This window comes from Pomacea canaliculata, linkage group LG1, assembly GCF_003073045.1.
Source record: "Pomacea canaliculata isolate SZHN2017 linkage group LG1, ASM307304v1, whole genome shotgun sequence".
In the NCBI taxonomy this organism is placed as follows: domain Eukaryota; kingdom Metazoa; phylum Mollusca; class Gastropoda; order Architaenioglossa; family Ampullariidae; genus Pomacea; species Pomacea canaliculata.
In genome coordinates, this window is record NC_037590.1 from 30,091,925 (window position 1) to 30,115,423 (window position 23,499).

The 23,499-nt window shown below is 42.8% G+C and overlaps 1 protein-coding gene across 8 annotated transcripts in view; it reads right to left on the bottom strand.

Annotated features, from left to right (window-relative positions):
- Nucleotides 1-23,499, bottom strand: part of LOC112564131 (ankyrin repeat and fibronectin type-III domain-containing protein 1-like) — a 128,416-nt gene that overhangs the window by 9,161 nt on the left and 95,756 nt on the right. For 7 of the 8 annotated variants that reach the window (XM_025238740.1, XM_025238749.1, XM_025238758.1 and 4 more), the window contains 8 exons: nt 16,739-16,890; nt 15,391-15,498; nt 13,674-13,752; nt 12,932-13,035; nt 10,732-10,865; nt 2,529-2,607; nt 632-745; nt 164-352 (listed from right to left, as the gene is read on the bottom strand). In XM_025238740.1, coding sequence (XP_025094525.1) covers nt 164-352; nt 632-745; nt 2,529-2,607; nt 10,732-10,865; nt 12,932-13,035; nt 13,674-13,752; nt 15,391-15,498; nt 16,739-16,890 — 959 coding nt within the window. Of the gene's footprint in view, nt 1-163; nt 353-631; nt 746-2,528; nt 2,608-10,731; nt 10,866-12,931; nt 13,036-13,673; nt 13,753-15,390; nt 15,499-16,738; nt 16,891-19,470; nt 20,009-23,499 lie in introns of those variants that run through there. The other variant, XM_025238770.1, reaches the window with a different exon arrangement.

Sequence of the window (23,499 nt, forward strand, 5' to 3'; positions counted from 1 at the left end):
TTGATGCAGTTAAAGAGAAACAAGTTTACCACAGGTAATTAGGATCAAGCTGATTGTCAAAAACATAAACCTTCTGTCTGAATATGCTTTGCTGAAGAAATGGTCCAAACTTGATAATGCCATATATAACATTTAAAAGCAATCAAAAATGTTTGTAACTCACTTGATGGAACGGCATAGGGTGGTGTTGACACTGTGTATCCTCCCAAACCCTTTATGTTGCATGCTGCAACTCGAACATAGTAGACATTTCCCTTCATCAGTCCCCGTATCTCGTACTCTAAATGCCGGATATCTTCCACTATTGCTTCCCCTGACAAAGGCAGGAAATCTTGGTAACTGCTCCATTCAACTGCAGAAACAAAAACAAAAAAAGTTCATATCAAGTTTGCAGTTTCACTTTACAAGAATTTATCAGTAAGAAATGTTGAAGTCCACAAAATGGAAACTCTATAACTGTTTCCTAAATGCTTTGATATACTACTGTTGACAGGTTATATATATCATCATATTTTTAGTCTGGCTCTACAAGATATTTATCATTAAAAAAACTTAATCGTTAGTAAGGAGAAGTTTAAACCTGTTTAGTAAAAGCCTGGAAAATAAGCTATTGATTAGTTTCAATACTGACCTTTGTATTTAGTGACAACAGCACCATTGTGGTTGAGTGGCTCATCAAAGCTGACAAGAAGAGACGAGTTGCTGGCAACATTGAGTGTCACTTGTGTTGGTGGTTCAGGTGGACCTGCACACATGAAACCATTGGAATGCAAAGCTCTATGGTTTGTAAAACTGTGCTGCACAGAGATGACAGAAAAAGGCTTGCACAGAACATGCCCAAGACACTCAGCCTACACTTGCTGATAAAGGCATGCAGATGTATTATGAACGCTCCAAGTTATAGTGCTTACATACTTTTCCTTGAGTGTAATGGTTTAGTTCTTCTCCAACAATACCTAAAAGTTATTCATGCTGTGCTATAGCTTATAAGCAAACCCACTCTTTATCAGTGATGAATCCATAATCTCCAACAATTACTTCTGCTGTGGTCTGGTGGTAGCTATTTTTGTTTATAAAATGAACATCAAATATATTCATTTCAGATTGTATCTGTGCATCTTATCCCCAAGGATGGTCTGGGTATTTTTTTTTAAATTAAGCTGCATGATTTCCCTTGTGATCTCGACTAAATAATTTATAGTATAACTGCAGCATGGATGCCTGTTTTAGACACAACACACTTCCATTTGGTATGACTCAGGCATCACTGCAATGTTTCTGTGAACCTTTATTAATAATGGTATAACTGCTAGGAAGCAATATTTACCAGCTATAGGTTTTCATAACCACAAGCCAGCAGTATGCCTGTAACCTTTAGTCTGTTTCATCTGTTTACTCTATAGACAGCTAGACAAGGCTTGAAGGTGGGTAGAAACTTTAAAACAAGAACAAAGCACTCAGTGCCATGAGAGATTAATAGGTTAATTTAAGATCTAAAAATGAAAAAGTCACCACGTACTTCCAAGAAGTCTTTCAAAATTTATCACATCAGGAAGACAAAGACGAAGGGGATAATTTTAAGAAAAAAAAGACTGAGTAGGGATTGGGCAATACGTCTTGTCATTTGAGGTTCATGTACACCTGAAGATCTATAACAGATGGGAGAAAGTGATGGCTGTAAACCTAAGATCCATGATCTTTCATGGCAGAAAGTGATGGTTGCGAGCAAAAAATCTGTAATCTGTTGTAGCAGAAAGTTGAAGGACAAAAAAACTAAATAAACAAATAAATAACAAAGAGCTAACATGCAGAAATAATTTAAGCTCTGTGGCTTATATCCTGCAACATGAAAACCAAATAGTGCTGCAGAAATCGTCTGACCCCCAAGCCTGTGTTTAAGGGAAAAAAACCCACCAAACAGCACTGAAAAGATGAAAGAATATAAAATTGAAAAAGAAGATAGGGATGATGGAATGGCTCTGCACCCAAAAAATGGATAAAATGAGTGTGGAAAGGTAAGCCTGCATTGCAAGTGCAAAGTCCATACAATTTCTGGTCGTTATTTAAAAAGAAATTTCCATTTTAAATCTGATTGCTTTTAGTGGTAGATTTGTCCTCCCATCCAGCGGGCTGGGTTGGAGATAGAGTGTGATGAAGTTCCTCTACTGAGCATGTGGCAAAGTCAGATGCCATCATCTTTTCAAATGTAGCTCATTTTAGCATCTTAAATCTTAGATAACCACCTTCATTTCTATTTCTCGATTTAAAAATTTAAAGTGAAATAAAAGTGAAAGCAAACTCTAATAGAAATACTTCTGAAAAACTTTTTTTTTCTGTTCACAGTTGCAAGCTCTGCATTCAATAAGTTCAAAGCGTGGGCGTCTCAATGGGTATTGAAGCGGGAGTGCGCATGCGCATGGCTTGCATCATCAAGACCTTCGGGGTATCGGTTGGGGTATCATGCAGTGCAACAAAAGATCGACGACATCGACCTACACGTCACAGGTCGCGTGACGTCACGTACTCACGGGCGTGGTCGTAGCCAGCCTTCATCCGCTTCAGCAGGCGGTGGCGAAACTCCCAGTGGGACAGCTGCCGCTCGTTCTCCTGCAAACACCAAACGTCGAACGCCATGTTTGAACTGAGAAGACAGTTGGTCGCCTGCTCAAAGCGAGGCTGCATGCGATCGTATCGTCACGTTAAATGTTACATGTTACAGGTTTGTGTCTAACTAAATGTTACATGCTATGGATCTGTCATGCAAATGTTGCATGTGGGTTTGTCAGAGAAATGCTACATGTTATAGATTTGTCATTTAAATGTTATGTTTGGGTTTGTCCATTAGCCTTATTATAGATGGCGGAACTTTGGGAGTAATTACAGCTTTCCTGAGGTGGTATATACATATAATGGCGAAATGGCAAAAATATACGCTGGGTAACGGATTGGCATGAATGAGAAGTCAGCGTGAAAATAGCAGGTTGTCTTTCAGTAATCCCATACTTTGATATCTTGAATACGCAATTCGCCTACCTTGGTTTTAGTTTTCCACTCTCTGTTTTGCTGCTTGTGTATGTGAGGGAATAAGTGTATGTATAGGAGAGAGAAACATAAATTTCTCTCTTCCATCGTGGTAGGGTGTTGACCTTCAAAGTCATTATAAACACAGGTCTTTAGGTCCAACAAATTTGACCGACTGACTCCCCTTCCCCCTTCAAAAAATGACAGGCTGACGTATTGGGACCCATGGTTGGATTGATACATAAGAACACATAAAACAGTTTACATCAGAGTGTCTACATATATCGCGAGTGACTGGTCGGCCCATCCCTTCACCTGGAGATCAAAGTAGCAGGTAACACATCACAGCGAAAACATATGTCGCTGTCCTACTATAGCGACGCCGTGCGTGTCTAAGCAAGTCCGGTGCAGCTGATGACAGTAGGGAGGGGGAAACTTGCAGTCGCATCCACTCAGCGAAGGACGTTGGAAGTCAGGGCACCCTTCTAGCCCATTAATCGACAGCATTCTGCGACCTTTGACCTACTACCACAGATCTCGCCTGTGGCCCACGCCATTTTTCTGATTTATTTGTTTATTAGATGTGACAAATGCTTACGAAAGGTGAGCTATATCTCGATGAGAAGTTTTGCAGGAAGTTCGTCTAATTGGAAGAATATCGTTTAAAGAAGATCTTTTAGTTGTCATCTGACATGCCAACGACACTTCATTCCCTGACTACTGTCTGCTTCCGCTCGTCTGCAGAAAGGGGGTGTAGGTGTAAGAAGCAAACATCAACGGGAGATACATGGAAACAGTTGACTTATGTCGACCACTACAGGAGCTTCTTGTACAAGTTACATCAGGTCACGTGACTTGATGTCCATGGTTTGAAAAAGAGCATCAAATTCTGTACTGGTTTTCAGCGTGGAGTTGGCCCTCTCTCTCTCTCTTGGAAACTGCCCTCAGGTACGCGATGCCAGTAAGAAGAACAAATCGTAAACTCATTCACTGCCACACACTTAATCAATCAACTTCACTGGTCGTGATCAGGTCATAAGTAACCGACTTATCTTACTGTTGTGATTGTGTACATGTAAATATTACATGTATACCTCTGTATTCAGCTGTATATTGCCAGCACATAAGCTACATTAAATCTGACCTGTAATTGCCCTAATAAAGTTGTAAATGTCCTTTGTGGTACGACCCAATGGCAGAACAGGGCATACCCTGAAGAAATACCACAGGCAAACATATTGTCTGCACAATGTGACTATATGGGCTCTTAATCCCAATATCCTCTATGCTTTGAGGAGATAAAGCAGCCGAGCAGAGCAAGATGATTGTTACCATGTCGCAAGAGTGCAAAAAAACGAAAATAAGGAGAAAATACGAAATCAAAATATGAAAATTGTCAATTCCTCGAAACCAGCAAACTTTACAGGAATATAAGCCCAAGACACGCAAAACTAGAGAAAGCGTTAAGAAAACTGGAATAATTACTTAATGTTTAGAAGCAGCCCCGAATATTGGAACAATGATGAGTATAAACAGAGTACCGTCACTTGTCAGACATCGGGCATACCTCCATTAAATCTCTGCTTCCTTCACGTCTGCAGGTAGAGCGCATCCTCAGTTCAGTTCCTTCCGTTGTGCATCACATACACCTTGTGCCGAGGGCGTAGAGAGTGCGCGTGCTTTTCACGACACCTTGCAAACGTGGGCATGGTGGTGGGTCAACCGCAGGTGTTGCACGTGCACCATTGTCTTATATTTGACGAATGTTTAAATTGTGTGGCTCCCTTTGGACAATCTTTGAAACCTGATTTGACACTGGACCGTTTTAAGACGGTTGAGATTTCAATCTCTTCATTTTGTCCCAATGGTATTCAATGATTTCGACCCCGGCATCAATTCTTCGCCCGTTGATTCTTCCACGTTTTATTTTCTTCGCCTCCTCGCGCCAGCTTGAGGGTGAGATATACTCTCGCATGGAGGAGCGGGCGAGTGGTCGTCGATACCAGCGACGTGGAGGTGAAAGTTGCCACCCACACCGTCACCAACACATGGGTCGAGAGTCATTACCGCGATGTCATGAACGCGATTTCCGATTTGTTACAGGAGAGACTCGAGTGGGTCTTTCACAAACACCACAGATGTTTCGCAAGCGCCACCCCGGCCCCAGCACGGGAATCGAGCCTGCCACCGCAAGCGCAACCTGCTGCCAGAGTTAATGATGCCTGATCGTCCCACTCGACCTTCCACCAACAAATGACGACCTCTTGACCTCCACTGCCTGTACAAATGTTCGCGCCAGTAGGTGTGCACCATCTATAAGACACTTCGCGTTTTCGGAACTCTGCCCCAGAAATGTGGAAATGCATGTAGATTGTGCATGTGTTTTGGTAGATGCTGTTGTCTTTCCATCGAAAATCACTACTCTCTCTATATATATATAGAGAGAGAAGCAATCAGTTGAGGTAAAGTGTAGGGCGTGCACAGTTTGTTAACAAACAATATTCTTCCTAGCGCAGGAAAAAAGGGAAAACTATGCCAAACTATTTTAAATTTCATCTTTGAACTAATTCTAGAGCCCTTACTTACACATGTAATTAAAGTTCAACAGGAAATTCTAGGAGGAGTAGAAACATGGTTGGCATGGGACGTTTTTAAAATTCTCTGCAACATGGAGATTACTGAAATTGCAAAAATAATTTGGTAATGTCGGTCAAATAAAACAAAGAGACCGCATGAATCAGCACACGCCGGACAACACGTCGTTTGCGCTGTACACACAGGTGCAAACAAGAGAAATTGGACAGGGACACCTTGACATCAAAAAAGGTAAAAACTGATGGAAGACTGGCAGATAAGTCTTAACTTTCAAACTCATCCCAATAATCATCATCCTCTTTTTGCTTCATAGGTCCCTGTTCTTGATTCCTGCTTTACAATGGGGTGCCTGTCACCCTTTAGACCCAAATCTGCTTTCATCTACTTTCTCTCAACGATTTACAGGTGTTGAAATTCCTACACCGATGCTTCTAATTCTCGGAAGTACTATACTTCAATAACTTTCGTGTTTTCTGAAAAAAAAGTTCTACATTAAAAACTGTCAAACAAACTACAGTGACTTTTTTTTTTTACTTCGCGTTCACTTTGTGTATTCTAGCTTGTGTTGAAGTTTCAGTTTCGCGAGTCAATAAATACAAATACTCATTAAGGTCATGAAAGTAAATGTTTCGCTATACACCGAGGACCACTATTCTACAGGTGTGAGATCGTGTTACCTTTCTTGTGTGCAGCAGATCTTGACAGGTGGAGTTAATCGCCATGTTGACCACCATCTGACACGCACTGAAAATCGTCTCCTCGCAAAATCCAAGTCTGGGGGTTACCTCCATGGTCCGAGCGAACTTCACCAAGCTCTGCGGCATGGTAAAACACATCTTGTCTTTCTCCATCGACGGCGTCTTCTCCGAAAAAGAAAGCCTCGTCACGTGATCACGAAATAAACTTTTGCCGCAAAGTTCCGCCAGAGCGAGAAGTTTGGAAAAATTTATATACTTCCTCAAAGTGCAGAAAGGTTCACCAAAGTCTGAGATAAAATGTCAGTGTGAATGTTTTGCTTTTCCACCAGACATGAACTGTCTCTGAACTTTCTGCCGCATACTTAGCCTTTCGTTGCATCGCTTTAAAATTTTTTTCTTCTTCTTCAGCGAAATGACTTTTGTAACTTTTACGACACGGTAGGAAAGCATCAAATAGTTGTGATAGGAAAAAAAATTGCCTGAACACAAAGTTTTTAGTCGTGGGTGTCTCACGGGAAGACTTCAAATGTTTGTAGCAGAGTAATATGATGGGTAATGAAGCAGCAGACGTGCAGAAAGGTCAGTCCACACACCAAGCACCACGGGTGGTCCTTTTACACCAGTTCCACCGGAAAGCAGTAAAGTCTCTGTCCTCCACCAGACGGGTGCACGAACGCGACCATCATCGTTCACTACTTCGACATCACAGCCGTCGAGGGTGTTGCTGGTGCTGTGTCGCAACTTGTTACGTCACGCGTCCCGCGCGCAGTCTCCTACCCCAGCACACGGACAACGATGACTCGTGCAGGGATCGACCCGCCGTCGGGGTAGAAATGTCACAGGTACAAAATAAGAAGGGGGCTGGGAAGAAATCTATGGACACGACAGTGATGGGCAGGACAGATGTGGATCGCGCCTGCGACGAGAATTCGTGTCGATGGGCCTTCACGGGTGTGACGTGACGTGACGTAAGGTCAGGCTTGGCAACTGCTGTCCCACGTGCAGCGAATCACACAGTTCATCAACCGCCAAAAGCAAGAGATACTTAACTTCGGTCCGTAAGACTTAACAGTGTTTTTAATCCACCGAGAAGAGGGTTTGAAGTCTGAGCAAACGTTTGCTGGGGGTTGTGGAGTCTTTCAAAGTTCGGTTCCTGATAAACTCTATCCTATGTATGCTTGGACAATTACAGGTGACAGCGCATGCAGTTCCAGAATACTCCACAAGCGGCTACAGACAAGAACATAGGTTGAATAGCTGAAAACCACGAGAACCGAGACTTAAATGTAAGTGTGCATGAGCGCAGGCACGTGTATGAATGTGTGTGTAAGAGAGAGAGAGGGAAAAGCTAGCACAGTACACACGCGATCTGATTAATGAGCAATGATGGCCGGGTCTTGCATAATGAATGTCTGATCCTATTGCGACGATGGTAATCCCCGACTGCTGGGCAACTGTACCTACTGCTCTTGTGTTCTTACTGGCAAACACTGATTACCAGGCCAATTCATCTTGCCGATCTGCTTGCAGCCTAGGGAGGGGAATACCCTTGGCGGTTTCATTAGCTGGCATTTAAACAAAATCCCCTCTCTCCCTCCCTTTCCCTCCCACACCTCCCTCCACAACAGCGTGACAACACGTCAGAGACTGCTGGGCCATCAGACGTCACGAGGGCATAGATGTGAACTGAGATTACATGACGTCACATCACGACCGTCATTAACGGAATTAAACCGTGACAAGTCGCTTGACCTCCAGACGAATGTGTTTTTGTTCTTCTTCTTGTCTGTCATTCGCATCCAGATTGTAGAAGAAGTACGTGGTACTTTAAAACCCGACTTAATAAATGGTGGGGATGGGGGATGACATGAGGTAGTCTGTAAAAATACTTAGCAGTGTAGAGCGAAAAAGACCTACCTGTCAAAGTTCTCTCTCTCTCACACACACACAGGCACACACACGCACACACAGGAACAGACAATCCACAATCAGCTTGATTATTTATAATCTCTGACAATGACTGAAAAACCACATTAGTCGCTGCTGCATGACATCAGTCACGCTGCTAGGACGGTTGTTCTGCGAGGAGTAGCAGCACCTCCCCCATTCTCCCCCACCCCACACACACACTCAGTTGCTCACACCGTCAGCCACCAGCCCCGGTCACGTGACCAGCGAAGGTGCGAATGAACGAACGGAAACCGATCGTCCAGGTGTCACGTGACGTGATGTCAAAATAAACCCGGTAGTGTCCGGGTGTGCGTGTTCCATCGTAGCCCGTCAGGAGCTGCGGAACGTGCCTTTTGTTTGTGAAGCAAACATTCCCTCCCCATGTACCCCTCCCCTCCCCACTCTCCCACCTTTTCTCTCTCTCTCGATCTCCGCGTGCAAGCCGCCGATGTTTATAGCTCTTCATCTGCGCAACAGTTACCGGATAACATGAAACAGCTCAGCAAATGTGTTTCTTAATGGAGCTGGGACAGGTCGGTGACAAATAAAGTTTCATTAGCCGAGTGAACCATCCGGACAGTGGGTAAGTCGGTTGAAGTTATTGATTCCACTGTCACTGCAGCAATTTTTGCTGTCAGGTGATGCAGATGGGTGCCTCTAAGCTACATCAGGAGGGGGGAGGAACATCAGCGGTCAACGGCTCTCGGATTTCTCTGCCCGAAGGTTGGAGCCGTTGTTGCATGCAACCGTTTAGAGGTTTTTATTATTATTAGTTGGTGGTCTTGATGTTCCCGTCACGGGGTATTTCATTAGACCTCATCAACAGGTTGGAAAGGGGTATCTGCTACCCATCCGTTGTCACATCCAGTACAAACTGTCCGGTCTGTTTTAATTTCTTTGTTGACTTTGCCCTGATTATTTCTCTGAACTGCTTTTCCCTTACATCCCAGCTAGACAACTCCGCTCCTCGTCTGATGATCGTGTCCTCACTCTTCCTGTCACCAGAACAAGATATGGCCACGGGAAAACAATGGAACTATCTCCCTTTCCATACCCGCCACCTACCCACTATTGAATCCTTTAAACGTGCACTGAAAACACACCTCTTCCGTAAACATTACTCATAACAACCTATCCCATAATGCTAGTCCTTTTTCACACCCTTCCTCTTGCCATATCATGTTACTCGCAGCTCTTGTTCTTCTTATTTGGTTTCTCTTTGTGTTTTCTGTATTTGCTTTTATTCATCATTGATACTTTTGTTTATTCTTTTATAGTTCATATGTTCTTCGTTTGTTTATCTGTTCATGCTGTCCATGTTGCATTCTTGTTCTTAGGCGCCAAGACCACACTCCTTATGAGTATGTGCTTTACAAATTTTGCATTATTATTACTGAGGCAGTAACATTATTTACAAGCAAATAAACAATATTTACAAAAGCCCAAGTCTGCATGCCTCCCTTTATCTGTCCATCTGTCTGTCGGATAATCGCTCGTTCAATCGCTTGACCAAAACAAATCATTGGAGCGTAAAACAAAGAGTAGTTTTTGTCTCTTTTCACCAGAGAGTCGGATTCGCTAAACCACAACAGTGAGCGTTGCCTGGCGACAGGATTTGCTAGTCATTTACCACAGCGATTGTAGTGATAGCTTGCAGCTGGTTGTTATCAACCATCCCTGATCACATAAAGGGATCCCCAGCTGACGCCCACAAGTTGCAACTGTTCTCATCCGAAACTGTTTACTATGACTAGTGAAAAACATACATCGCTCAACAAGTTTTCAATGCCATGGTCCTACATGACAAAGGAAGTTTGCTGATTGATTTCATTCCTTTATTTTTCTTTTCATTCTCTCTTTCACACCCGTTTTTTCATCCCAGGAAAGGTACCATTATGTACACAAACAGGTATTCCAAGAATAGAAAAAGCTTCGAGAAGTTAAAAGCAACAGGTTGAGAGTGCAGCAAGCCCTCCACGTGGTCAGAGTGTAAAGGAACCGCTCGTCTTCATTTCCCCATCTTATGTTTAATTCGCTCGTCTGCCATTCCCCTCAAATCTCTCTCTCCGTCCTCTTCTCGCTGCTGTGACTTGCTTTCATGTCGGCCAGCGATTCCCAGTGCAGACCTTTACCTCCAGCCCAGCCCAGCCCGCACAGACACATCTACTTCAATGGAGCCGACAACCTCCCCTTCATCAGCAACGACGTAGTAACGGTGTGGTCGAGGACGGGAGCGTAACGGCGCGCGCAAGTGTCTTGGCCCTCACACCTCACAGCCCGCCAAACCTTTGTAATCACAGCCACCTGAAAACACTTCTTCAAAGGCGCCCCGACGCTGCTACTCAAGTACTCCGCCCTAAATACCACCTCGACTACCGTTATTAAGACCACCGTCACCGCCGCCACTACCACTACACGACAGGGGTCGCTGCTGTAGGTGATTATTGTGTCTTAATTCGCGTCTCACCTTCAGCTGTGCCGGAGAGATGCTGGTGTTGCCGGAAGTCCCGTTGAGCACCACAGCCGTCAGATCCACCACTCGCTTCTCAGCTTCCGACACCAACAGTTCCAGTCTGTGCAACCGACAGCCGCCCTGTTGGACTGAGGTAGATACAGAAAACAGAATTAGATAGTAAGTCGTGGTTGATACATTGAAATAGTTCTAGAAAAAAGTTTTAGACACTAGGTTGTGTCGGCTGGACTGCGGTACGAGAATTTTCAGAAAATGGTTTTACTCAATGAGTCCTGTCAAGCTTTGGAACACTACTTTTATGTCTGAAAGAAACGATATTCTGGTTTTCTCCCCTGATGATCATGAAAAGTGAATCGAAATGATTCTAATTCATTGTCTCCCTTAGGCCTGACTTCTGAGCGGGCTTCTGTTTCAGATACAGAGATGATATCGCGTTAGATATAAATGCACACAAGTTCTTGCAGCACAGCTTCTAGAAAACTTAAATTCTGGACAAATATAACCTCATACAATAAGTCAAATTTGCGCGTGACGACAACCAGGAAGAGAAGACAAGGGGAAAAAAAGCTGAAGATGAAGATTATGATAATGATGATGAAGTGAAACAAAAACGGATTTTTAAAGAAATAAATGAGAGAGGAAAAAAAAAAGGGAGGAAAGAATGGAAACACCTGGTGAAACGGAGCTTCAAAGCAGCAGGTAATGACGCCGACTGCACGCGCTGGGTGGGGCGTGGCGCACGTGCAAGGTGGCAAGACACTGGCGATACCTGCTGCGCCAGGCACACGCCATGCACGATCTTATTTATTTCAGAAGAAAGATGAAAGATAAGAGAAAAGAAAGAGAGAGAGAGAAAGGAAGAAATAGTGAACTCGATCTCCATATAATGAAACGCTGAATCATGTCTGTCTTATTTCTTAACTTTTTTATTACTATTGTTTATCCTTTTTTTTTCGCACCTGTACCAGCCATGTGATTGGGAAGAGAACTCGACTGCGACAGATGTTGGGAACGGCCAACATAAAAAGCAAAAAAAGAAGTCGACATTACTACTTGTCGGATGGTTTGTTTTCGCGGCACAGTCGTTTGATGTCGCGAGCTTAATAAAGTCTGTTAACGGATGCGTGAAATGAACAAAAGCACAAACTGCGTTTTGTTTCTTTGTCAAACACGCACTTGTTTGGTGGCCACAAACCAGGTCCTTCTGTGTCACTAAGATTGGGTTTTCCTGTCTGAACTGTAGGGCACCTTGAACTCTATCGACACTTCTTGTAGAAAGTCAGTTTGAAAGTGAAAGTCGACCTTCACTTTTAGGTCAGTTCAGGAGAATGTTTTTTTTTAATCAGCGTGAAATATTACCGAATATTTTCTAAGGCACTTTGAACAGACAGACTAGCTCAGAAATGATATCTGTCTTTTTCGTGAAAGTTATATATGAGTCAGCCAAAAATGACTGAAAAAATGTGTGAAAATCAAAGGTGTCCCAGGGATACAACAGAATTACCCAGGTATGCACTTACAAGTCATGTTTAACTTCAACATAAATCATCCAGAGTTGAGGGATTGGTGAGTACTGATGGTCCCGTTACAGACAATTTTTCAACCATGCCACCCAGAAGATGTTTGAGGAAACCTGACCTGATGTTATATTTGTTTTGTCTGTGCTGCAAAGGTTCTCGTAAGTTGGGTTATGTCCATCACAGCAGCTAAACCTGCCATTGAAGTGATTTTTCTCTTAAATGATAAATTATGTCGTTATTCTTTGAATGATGAATAAAGTAAATTTTTGATTCATTTTGACTGTTTGTTGGCCTAAAGCCACAACCGATCGTGTAACTGGTCTTTTTTGTTATTGGTGCTTGGGTATGGTTACACGCCCTGATACACTGACTATTAATCTTAATGTCGAGTCTTAGCACGCTTCACTGACTCGTCTCTTCACTCTTCACTGACTGTCTAGCCGTGACTGGCTCTGTATCACGGGTGTTACACAGGGTGTGGATGCTTTTTGTTCAGAGGCAACCAGATCACGAGATTATAAGGATTCTGTTCTCATGTAATCTTGGTGAAGGAAAGAAAGAAAGAAAAACTGTAGCAAAAGGATAGGAAAGTAAATAACTTCAATCAATCAGGCAAACACACGCGCGGACAAAGAATCCCGCGACTGAGGCATCATGGGAAAAACTGAACTCACACAATGGACTCTCCCTTGCGCCTTGTAACAACAGCATCCTTGCCATGGGAATGTTGTTGGTCATCAGTGCGATATCAAGTGGACACAGGTTCTCGGCATTGAGGCTGAAACGGAAGATATGCACAAACGGTAACAAATAAAACAAGAAAACAAAACTTCTTTTGCCTAGTACCATGAAATCAGAAGCAAGACGCACATTTTCACTTACGATGTCTAAGGACTGTATAAAGCTGTATCTTTAGCAGAAGAAGCTAAACCACGGACGATGCCACATTTATAAAGAAATCACATGTGCCGGAAACGAGATGTGAACCCACGCCCAGCGTTTTGTCATGATGACGAGCACCTTACATGTGCGCTACCCGGCCTTTGATGGTGGGATTAAGTACTCTATAAATCGTCACCATCATCATTATCATCATGATCATTAGCACCACAGCTTCATTACTGGTGGTGACGAAGAATAAACAGCCCTTTCCCTTGTAAGGCCTGCATCAGTGAGATATTCGTATAGCCCACGCAGACGTTAGAGAATACGCTTCCTTGTGTCACTATCTTTGAACAAGAAACTCAACAACAAAATAACAATTAAAAAATAAAAAAGTAAACAGCATGGACATCTGTCCACCTTATCGGCATTCTACATCCCTTGCACAGGAAGATGCGATTCTCTAAAAAGGAACACGAGAACAAAAAGTGTCGCGAAGACTGCAACAGCTGAGGAAGTAAAATAAAACTGTACCTGTTGATGTCCACAGAGTTAGAATCCAGGATGACTTTCACAGCATCGAGGTCCTGCTGCTCTACGGCATCAAACAGCGCTGCAACATACAAAGGTCCCGTGAGCCATCGCGAGACTGAGTCTTTCCCAAGCATCTCACCTTCCATAATCCCGTTTATAGGACTCAACTTGATCACACTTACAGCAACATCCCATAAAAATAACCGGGTTCTGTCAAGGTGTCACCACCAAGATCCCTACGGAGATATGAGAGAAGAAGAGGAAGAAGAGGCAAGGTTCAAATGTAGGAATGGACCAGCTAAGGCAGCTAGATAAAATTATGTAATAAGACTGAAACAATGGGAACGGAGATGTATTTTGTGTTGACATTGTGAAAGCTGTTACTTGTGCGGTTGTGACATTAGCTAGCGGCTACCTGCTCGTTGGCAGATGTAATAAAGACAACAAACTGCAGGTCAGACAGATTGTAAGATAAAGAAGAATACTGTACATGACAAAAGTAGCCCACACACAGGAGAGACAGAGAGAGACAGAAAGAGAGAGAACGCATGCAAAAAAGAAAAAAAAAATCCGAATATCGGCAAGGTCAGAGCAGAAACAATATGGCCCAGAGAGCAACATCCGGGCACCGGAGATTACCTCATGGCGTCCCTGAGCGCCAGATCGCTGCATCTAAATTGCATATGGAAACCTTTATTAGTTTTGGCGGAATTCAGCCTTAATGTCTGTTTCTTGTCCCCCTTTTTTAAAGTGCATATTTAATTGCATCTTGATATTGCAATCATTTTATTCATTAGTTGTTTTTTTTTCAGTCTCATCTGCCTTGGAGCATCGGGTGGCTGTCACAAGCGTATTTTCTGTTTATTTTTATCCATTACACTTGTACACCATCGTATTGTTTTGAAAGATTTTAAATGTGAGTGAGTGAGAAACAGATGCTGTGACTGACAGAAAACATAATGTTAAAGTGTAACAAGAAACTTTTTTCTTCTTCGTTTCTCTGATGTTCGCTAAGCGACTGGCGAAGGCGCTGAGCTAAGCATCTCCGAAACCAAATCCTTTTGATGGCATTTTTTCTTCCGTGGATAAGAGGATTCCAGGGGATTTCCCAATACTCTTTCGTGGCCTCTTGTGGTCTGCTGGCAAATGAATGTAGGTGCAGTCTAGGAAGGAGAAGTCCCTATCAAAAGCTACAGCACTCTCGTGGGAGCAATAATTTAATGGTGTAGCCACCCCGCGGACTCCAGCAGCTTGTACCCTCTGACCAAGCGTGCATGGCAAAAACTAGACATTTGTCTATTCTCCAGATGGAAGACCGAGAAACACCTGAAGTTCTTTTTTCTGGGGTCACTGAGTACTTAGAGGAAAGGGGTGAATTTTTTGGTGTGCGGACAGTTTATCTAATGCGAACTATTTTGCTCATATAAAATATATTCATAATATAGACTGGTTCACACAGACTATTTGCTCGTAATGAGTATTTTAGCTAAAAAAAAACTGTTTAGCTCACAAACATTTTTTTTTTGTTCAAGCAGTTTTTGCTTGTTTGTTTTCGTGGAGTATTTTGCTCATCCAGACTATTTTGCGATCCCTCGGCAAAGAAGAAAAACAAACTGTTGTTGATGGGTTGGGCTTTTTATGTGAGCAGCAGGAAAACAGTTTAATATATTTGAGTGCAGAAATCTCCCGTCAGTCCATCTGAAGATCGTTTACTCACCATGTATGTCGTACACGACTTTCTTCTCCTTGTCACTCTTCCTTCTCTCTGACTTGGACACCAAGCTGTTGTCTACCTCACCCGCAGAACCTTTTTTGCGTAGTGTTGCTGGAAATAAAAGGAAAAATGCAAAACTTCAGGAGTCAGATCAAAGAGCTAACAAAGATCAGAGGTCAGAGGTCAGAATGAGCCAAGAGAATCAACTTTGTTATTACTCCATTTTACTACCGGCAAAATTATCTCCGGGGTTTGCTACTAGCACTGGATTAAAAAAGTCTGTAAACACCTTTATATATATACAATCACAAGCGTGAAGCTACACTATGAATAAATAAACACTTAGGTATTGTTTTCATTTTTGCTTGTTTTTTTTTTTCAACAAGCAATAAAACATTGAAGCGATGAGCCTTCCGGCTGTCATGTACACTAGTACAATAGGTGGATGGTGAGGCAGGCAAGTGTTGTCGTGTCTCTGTATGCAGAACTAATCGAAGTCCTTTGACTTCATCTTTTCTTGCGCATCCGGCTGTTAATCGGTTTCTATTTTTACATTTTTGTCTGCAAACTCTTGTTTCTAATTTTCGTCTTGTACGAGTCTCCTCTTCATTTTTATTTGATTATTCAGGGAGGGTGGGACTCTGGTGGTCGGATGGGTGACACCCTGATGGCAGTTATGACATACAATCGATTGATGCAGGATCCCGCTGTTCCTTGTTTTAATGCTGCACAGTCTGTTGCTAGGCAACAGAGCATCAATGCGTGCGGGTACCTGCATTCCACCAACTCAATTCCTTTTAAGTCGACGTCTTCCAGCTTTTCTCTTCTCTCCTTTCCTCACAGCTGAGTGATTTCATACAAAGTGATTTCTATTTAGGTCCGGGTTATGCTCCTGAGACATTAATTCCTTTAAATCATCCTAACAATCTTTCTCATCTTCATTTCACGCACAGTGGTCGATAGGATCCTTAAAATTCTTCCTCCTTCCCCATAAAAATTCCAACCACACAAGTACCGCGAAAAATTGACATACTGCCTGTCAGTGTAATACAGCTTTCGACATAAATATTTAGTTACATATCATTTGCTTGGACACAAAGTACAGATACGATAGAATAACTAATTATGTAAGCTGGAGTTTCATTATTGATTAGAACAACTGTCTAAATGCCGGGATATAAATTCTTCAGCAGTCGATTAAGAAGCCCACTGAATGAAAAAAAATTGTTGGTGTTTTGTTTTTTTTATTGGACTAGAATTTTGTTAACACGGAGAGGAGAGAGAGGATGCACTTTATCTTACATGCTATGGTGACATGGTGGGTGACTGTGTGTTTATATTGTTTACTCACCAGTAGCACGCAGGTCCTTGGCGGACAGTATAGGGCTGGAGGCCTGACCCTCCTTGCTGAGGAAAGCCGGGGCACTGGGGGACGCTGTCAGGGAAGGCATCACTTCCATGGTCTCGTCATCAGCCGTGATTCTTACGGCCCGCCCATCACCACTGTAACAAGAGGAGAACAGTTATACCTTACATCAGTTGTGTCTTCATCTCATTCTCATCATCATGGTCGTTGAGCCTCAGTCTGCTTAGCAGCAATGTGATATACAAACAGGCTAGGCGGTGACAACCAGGAGAATAACTTTGTACCGAGAAACTTCGAAGCTTCTTCATTTGTCGGGACTAGAAAAAAACCCGACGATGAGGAAAGTTTTCTTTCTAGAGGATGCGAAAAGTTGAGAAACACTTGCTGGCCTGTGATTTGCAGGTCGTAACAGTAAATCATTGTTTGTTTAGTATTTGGGCCGTGAGAAAACAATCGGACCTTTGATAGCTTTTGACACACGCCACCGATGACTGCAGCGCGCGTGAAGGTGCACACATACCCACACACACACATACACACACCCACACACATACACACACACACATACACACTCTACACGAAAGTACAGTAAAGGCTTACTTCTCATCTTCACCCGGCTTATTCAGAATGGAGCAGGTGTTCACGGGTGGGAGGAGGCCATGTGAATGTGTGGACGTAAGCACACGCTTGTGTCGGAAGTACCGCGCAAAGTGTGTATATTTATGTGTGCAGATGTATGTGTGTACATATGTATGTGAATATAAATGCATGTAGATGAATGTGAGTGAGAGTGAGAGATCCTGCGCAAAGCGAATGCGTGGAGGACAATAAGGACCTAAGCGTTCCGAAGACCTTTCCGAACTTAACTACCCATTGACTAAGCACCCATTCTCTGTATGTGCGCCCAAACTTGTCGTGTTGTTTTATCAATATCAAGCCGGCAAATTTCGAGAAAGCAGAAAGAGCAAGTAAAAGTCAAATCCATAGGAGAGCAAGGTAGGCCGCCACCTGTAATCGACTGAACACAATAATATTACTTCAAGGCCTTGTTTTGTCAACCAATCCACCATGCTACTGCTTAAAAACAAAAACCAAACCCAAACTCGTTTATCTTCACGTTGAACAACCAAACAAGCATCAAGGACACGCATAGACATGTGTTTATCACAGTTTGGGGGCTTTTTATATTTGTTTGCTTATACTTCTTTTGTTTAAAGATCGTAGACCAGACTCCTTCACTTGTTTACCACGGGAAGCTCCCAATCGTTCGACTCCGTCTTAACCAAAATAAAACCTCAGATGAAAGCCTCCAGGCTTAAAATATATATTTAAGGGTTGCATAGACTACTGGTTCAAGGATCAATGAACTGTAAGTGGCTCACTGAGTTCAAATCATGGCAAAAGAGAATCAGAACACAACCTTCGCCTTAAGGTGTTGTTTACAGTCCCTAAAATATCAGCTGCTTGGGGGCCGGAGCTACAAAACAAAGGTACACAGCTGCCTTAGAGCAACATGGAGAACTCGAGGACAAAATAAAAGTGGTATCCATGAGTTGAAAATGTTTTATTCCTGGATTTCTAGTTAAGAACCAGTGGCAAAGATGCCCTGGGGCAAAGAAACATCCATGGCGTCCATGGCAGGCTAGGAATCGCTTTGTTAACTATGAAAACAAGATGATTTTCATTGTTTTTCCCATTTGCCGTGGGAAAACAACTTGCTCTCACTTCATAACTTCGGACCCTGGAGTTTTCCAGTCACTTGTCCAAGTGATCTTTGTGAAAGCCTATCCCAAGATTAGTTATACTCTCTGTTTATAGTTAGGCAACTCTATAACCTCTGCGATTTTCTCATATGTTTTCGGATTTTTTGACTTTCGCCCGTTCACGGTGTGAGGCAATGCCGGTACTTACTCGGCGAACTGAAGGATTTATTGTCAGTCTTCATCGCAGACCGCATTCTGACCTTTTGCGAAAACATTTATTGAAATCTACTGCTGTACCAGCTGGAGTTGCGAGGTCGCTACGGGGATATTTTTTTCAGAAAATGCCAATTTTGAAGGAGGGGGCAGATCTCGCAAGCGAACATGATTAGAGTTAATGCCCTTGGCGGAAAGCCAAGTTGCCCCACGTGACATTCCGCTAAGGCCATTAACTCTCTATCAAGTTCGACTACATGATTTTCTCCTTTAAACTGCTATTTTCTGAGGCGCCGTAGTATAAACACCAACACGTGCGGACTTCAAACGACGAGACTGTATAATGAAATCATTGTGCACACAACACAAATGAAGCAGACTGGTTTGCCAGTCCTGAATTATTGGACAGGCGATCACAGGACAACACTATAAAGGTGTATAGATACAATAGTAAAACTTACAGTAACATAAAAAGGACATATTCGACAGAGAAACACATCTGCTTGCTCGAATATGTCAATCACTGAATGGTATATATGTGAATTCGGTTGTCCGTACTGCATACACTAACATAAATCTGATTATGAGAATATAGCAACCATAGAATGTCACACATCTGACTGCACATATTCTGTGCATAGTCTGTCTGGAGGACAAATATATTCACAAACAGATACTAATCTGGCGACATAACCATAATAAACACCTGCTGCTACATATCGTGTTAAAGGATAAATAAGCACAGACTGGTCTGCTTGCAATAAACTAAAAGTGTGTGATAAAAGTCCTTACTGAACTCACCGTTTGAAACAGAATAAAAATAGTAGCACAATCACTTTTTTATGAAGGAAACACCATTGTCTCTTTTCCAGAACAAAAGTTGTCCACAGACAATGGCGCATGAAATGACCCCCAGTAGGATGTCATTTGTCATTGCAGTGGACCGCGGGAGACCACATGAAAACCTGTATCACCGTTTGTTTTGCACGCGGAGATAACTGTCATATCAATAATACAAGACCTCGGCAGTCGATAAGGAAGTGTTGTGTGTTTCTGTATGATAGGTTATGAGGGGGTGGTGGAGATGAAGTTTTTTTTTTATTTTATCAATCGGAAAGTTTATTCGATTGGTTGGACGATTTTTTTTTCGTTTTGTTTTGCTGCTTGTTCGGCTGGCTAGTGGCTGGTTGCGTGGCTGGTGTTTTATCTGATTGTTGTAATGTCAATCGACACATTTTTTTTAATCATGCTTCACTGACGTGTCGGAGAAGCGGACACATTAAATGACTATAAACTGCTGTATTTCAATCTCTACTGGTCACTGCTGGTCTTATTACGACAGCTGCTACATTGACTGTAAGACTAGTCATCGTCCTCCATGCGAGGGTACAATCTCGAAGCGAGGTGGTTTCTCCCCTCCACACACACACAAACACACTCATCTCAGTCACCTGACGATAAAACGAGTTTCTATCATCTAATTCAGATACTTGGAAGGTCCCTGCGATGTGGCTGAAGTGGACTAAGTGGTTGAACAATGATAGTGTTACGGTCCTAAGGGTCGACTTGAACATGGACTTTTCCGTTTGTCGTGTGTGTGGTGAGTCCTTTAGTGGGCAAGTGCACGTGCACGGGTGTGCTTTAACATACACACAGAGGCAGGCATATGACTATATATGGACTATCGTTTTCATACTTCAAAATGCCGGTGTTAGTCACTCACACCCTCGGTATCAAGCTCTTTACAAGGACACTGACAGTAACCCTGTGATTAAGGGACAGGAACTATCTCGTCACCACAGTGCTAACAGTTAGGGCCCTGTGCCTACAGGGAAAGTCCGATTAAACTTTCATCTATAAACTAACACCAGTGACTACAATGTTCCAGATATGTGCAAATAAATAAAATGTATAATTAATAATTAGATTATCTAAAATAAATAACTCTTCTTAAAGACTCAAAAATGTCTGGCAGGCAGACAGCAATAACTGTGTTTCAAAGTAAATTTAGGTTCGATGTGTTGAACTCAAAACTAGAAAAAGAGAGAAGGGGGCGGTAGCTTCAAACAACAAAACAAACATTAGAGTGGCCATACAAACCTCACATTAATCTAAATCTGCTAACTGCGTATTAGGATATAATGAAAAAAAGAGAAGTTAAAACAACATTGTTTATTGAAACTTCAGCAATGGTGTACACGGTGTTTACATGAACAATTGAGTTCACTGCGCCTCAAGATGTTTATACTGTCTCAGTTATTTTTAAAGGTCTAGTGGGTTGCACTTTACTTTCTTAAGTCTGGGTAAAGCTCAGTACGGTACAGTTTGCCACAATCTCGGTAAAATTTCCCCGTTATTTTCTCAAGATACACCCCTATAAACAAACAAGACCAGGTGCATACTCGTGATGTCACGTAAACTAATTAACATATTACAATACTTGAAAAGAATGGTATTTCTTCAAAGATTAACTTTCCCTTTCCCACCCCTACAAAGAACTTCACAAGTCCTAGTAGTTTGATAAGAGTTGGACTGTTCTGCAGTGAGAATGTAAGAACGTTGGGGGTGGGTCGTTCAAGGTCCACTTTATTTTCCTACTTCCGATCTTCGTCCACAACAAAAGTTGCCTGTTTCTCACTTGGAATTCGGTGACCATTGTGACCGGACGTTAGAGCTGCGTGTACACGAGAAAAAGACTCACAGACAGACAAATGAACGGATAAAGAAAGGCAGGCAGGCAAGCAGGCATCAGACAGACACAGAACACAAAGAAAGAAAGAAAGTCAGGCTGAAAGCAAGCATTCAAGATTTCAAGACTGAGTGATGATTGCCATGTCAACGACACGCTACATCTTTCGTGACATCTTACTCCTAAAAATCAACTTACAAGAGGATGACCTCAAGCACCCGACAGATTGGTGGGAGGAGCAGGTACTCGCCACGCACAGGCTGTTCCTCAACCTCCCCCTGATGCGAGTCTTGGTGCGAGCACGTCATCAGACGATGAACGCTGAGAAAACATCGGGCCATGCTTTCATTCACTCTTCTCGACCTCCTTCTCTATCTCCTCCTCTACTACCTCTTCGTCGCAAAATCAAAACCATCTCGTCTGGAAAAATCGCAGAGATACCTTGAGCATTGTTTTAATGTAAGAAACCAGACCAAGGATGAGAAATCCACTTTCTCAGCATTTTCTTCACAGGTCAGAAGAGAAACCAAAACAAAACACAAGAATATCTTTACTCTGAGGATGGCGGAAGTCGTCTAGAAACAGGCAAAAACTTGTAGACTCCATGAATCCAACTGTTTTCCCATAAAACACGTAATACGTCATGCTAGCTTCAGTGAAGCGTGAAATATGCTGGACTGGTGCCCGTGACGTCATAGGGGAATCCGTTGCAAAACACACACGTCATCAAAACATACGGTTGGGGAGTATACTCCTCGTTACTGTTGTAAATAAAGTAGATGACACGAACTCTCTTCAGTCATTAACTCTGTTCTTTCATCAACTCCCGTCCAGTCGTCATCCACCGCCCAGAAGCTGGAATATGAGACTACGTCTTCCTTTGCAAGTGGTTGTGATCACCAACATTTGCTGTGCATTTTCTCAGAACTTCCTTTCCAAAAACAGCCAGACTAGAGATAGTTTAGGTGCATGCACACCTGTGGAAACTGCAGAAAATCCTTATTCCATTTCTCACGGTAAACAAACTTGTCTTCAAAACGGAAAATTAACTGGTGTTGTGTCCAGACTGTAGGTAACGACAAATCCGAAAGACAACCGCCGTCTAACCCGCCAATCTTAGAACTAACTCTGATGAACAGAGACCTGTTCCTCTCACACTGATTTAAAGAGCTTTGAAGGTGACACTCATGGCCAGGAGTTCCAGGTAACTAACACTAAAGGAGAAACATTTCTGTGTTTTTATACTTACTAGACACCCCACCGTCAATACCCGTACCACATTAGTGGGTGTAGTAGGTCTGATGAGAACATGCGGCTTAAAAGAAGTGTCTTGGTTATAAACGAACATGGTGTGTGAATGCAATAAAAGACTTTTTCATATCCCCGAGATAGGATAAGAACAGCCAACTCAAAAGGGTACCTTTAATACCCGGATTTTCTGGTTATGTCTACCGGAACACGGTGACAAAGCGCCATTATGAACGCCGGTCCTTCATAGACCAGCCATTGTGACCTATGACCGCTGCCAGTGGCAATCGTTACGTCACAAGAGATCGAAATGAAAGGACAGCTACACGTGACTACGTGTAACGGAATACACATGGCCTGACTGACTGACAAAGGCTCCAGGCAACGTGATGTCCAACAGGAAATCAGTCAGGAGCACAAGTCGTTGATTCAAAAGGAAAAGGGTTAAAGTCCAACGCGTCTTGTGATTTACAAAAGCGAGTTATTTATTACACCCACGCTTGATTACACCAGGAAATTGTAAAAAGGCCAACAAAAAGTTTACAGTCGCACGACACGAAATCCTAGGATTGGTCAGCCCCACACACGTGTGTCTGAAACAGGATGGAAAGAAGACAGACTGTCGATCGCCATTTTAGCTCTACCCTCAACACACTTCTCATCCTTTATATTGGAGAGAGATTAGTTCAAACCCCGAGGTTACAGCCCCGATCCCATCAACGGTTTTACGAAGCATTTCTTCTGACCATTCGTCTTCATAGCATGCCACAATCACTCTTTGGCCAGTTCGTCTGTCGAACTTCCATCGAAAATACAGCGTGAAGAGCACATAACTCCGACATCCCCTGACAACTGTCATCCCAACAGCCAGACTCCCAGGAGGGAAGCCGTGT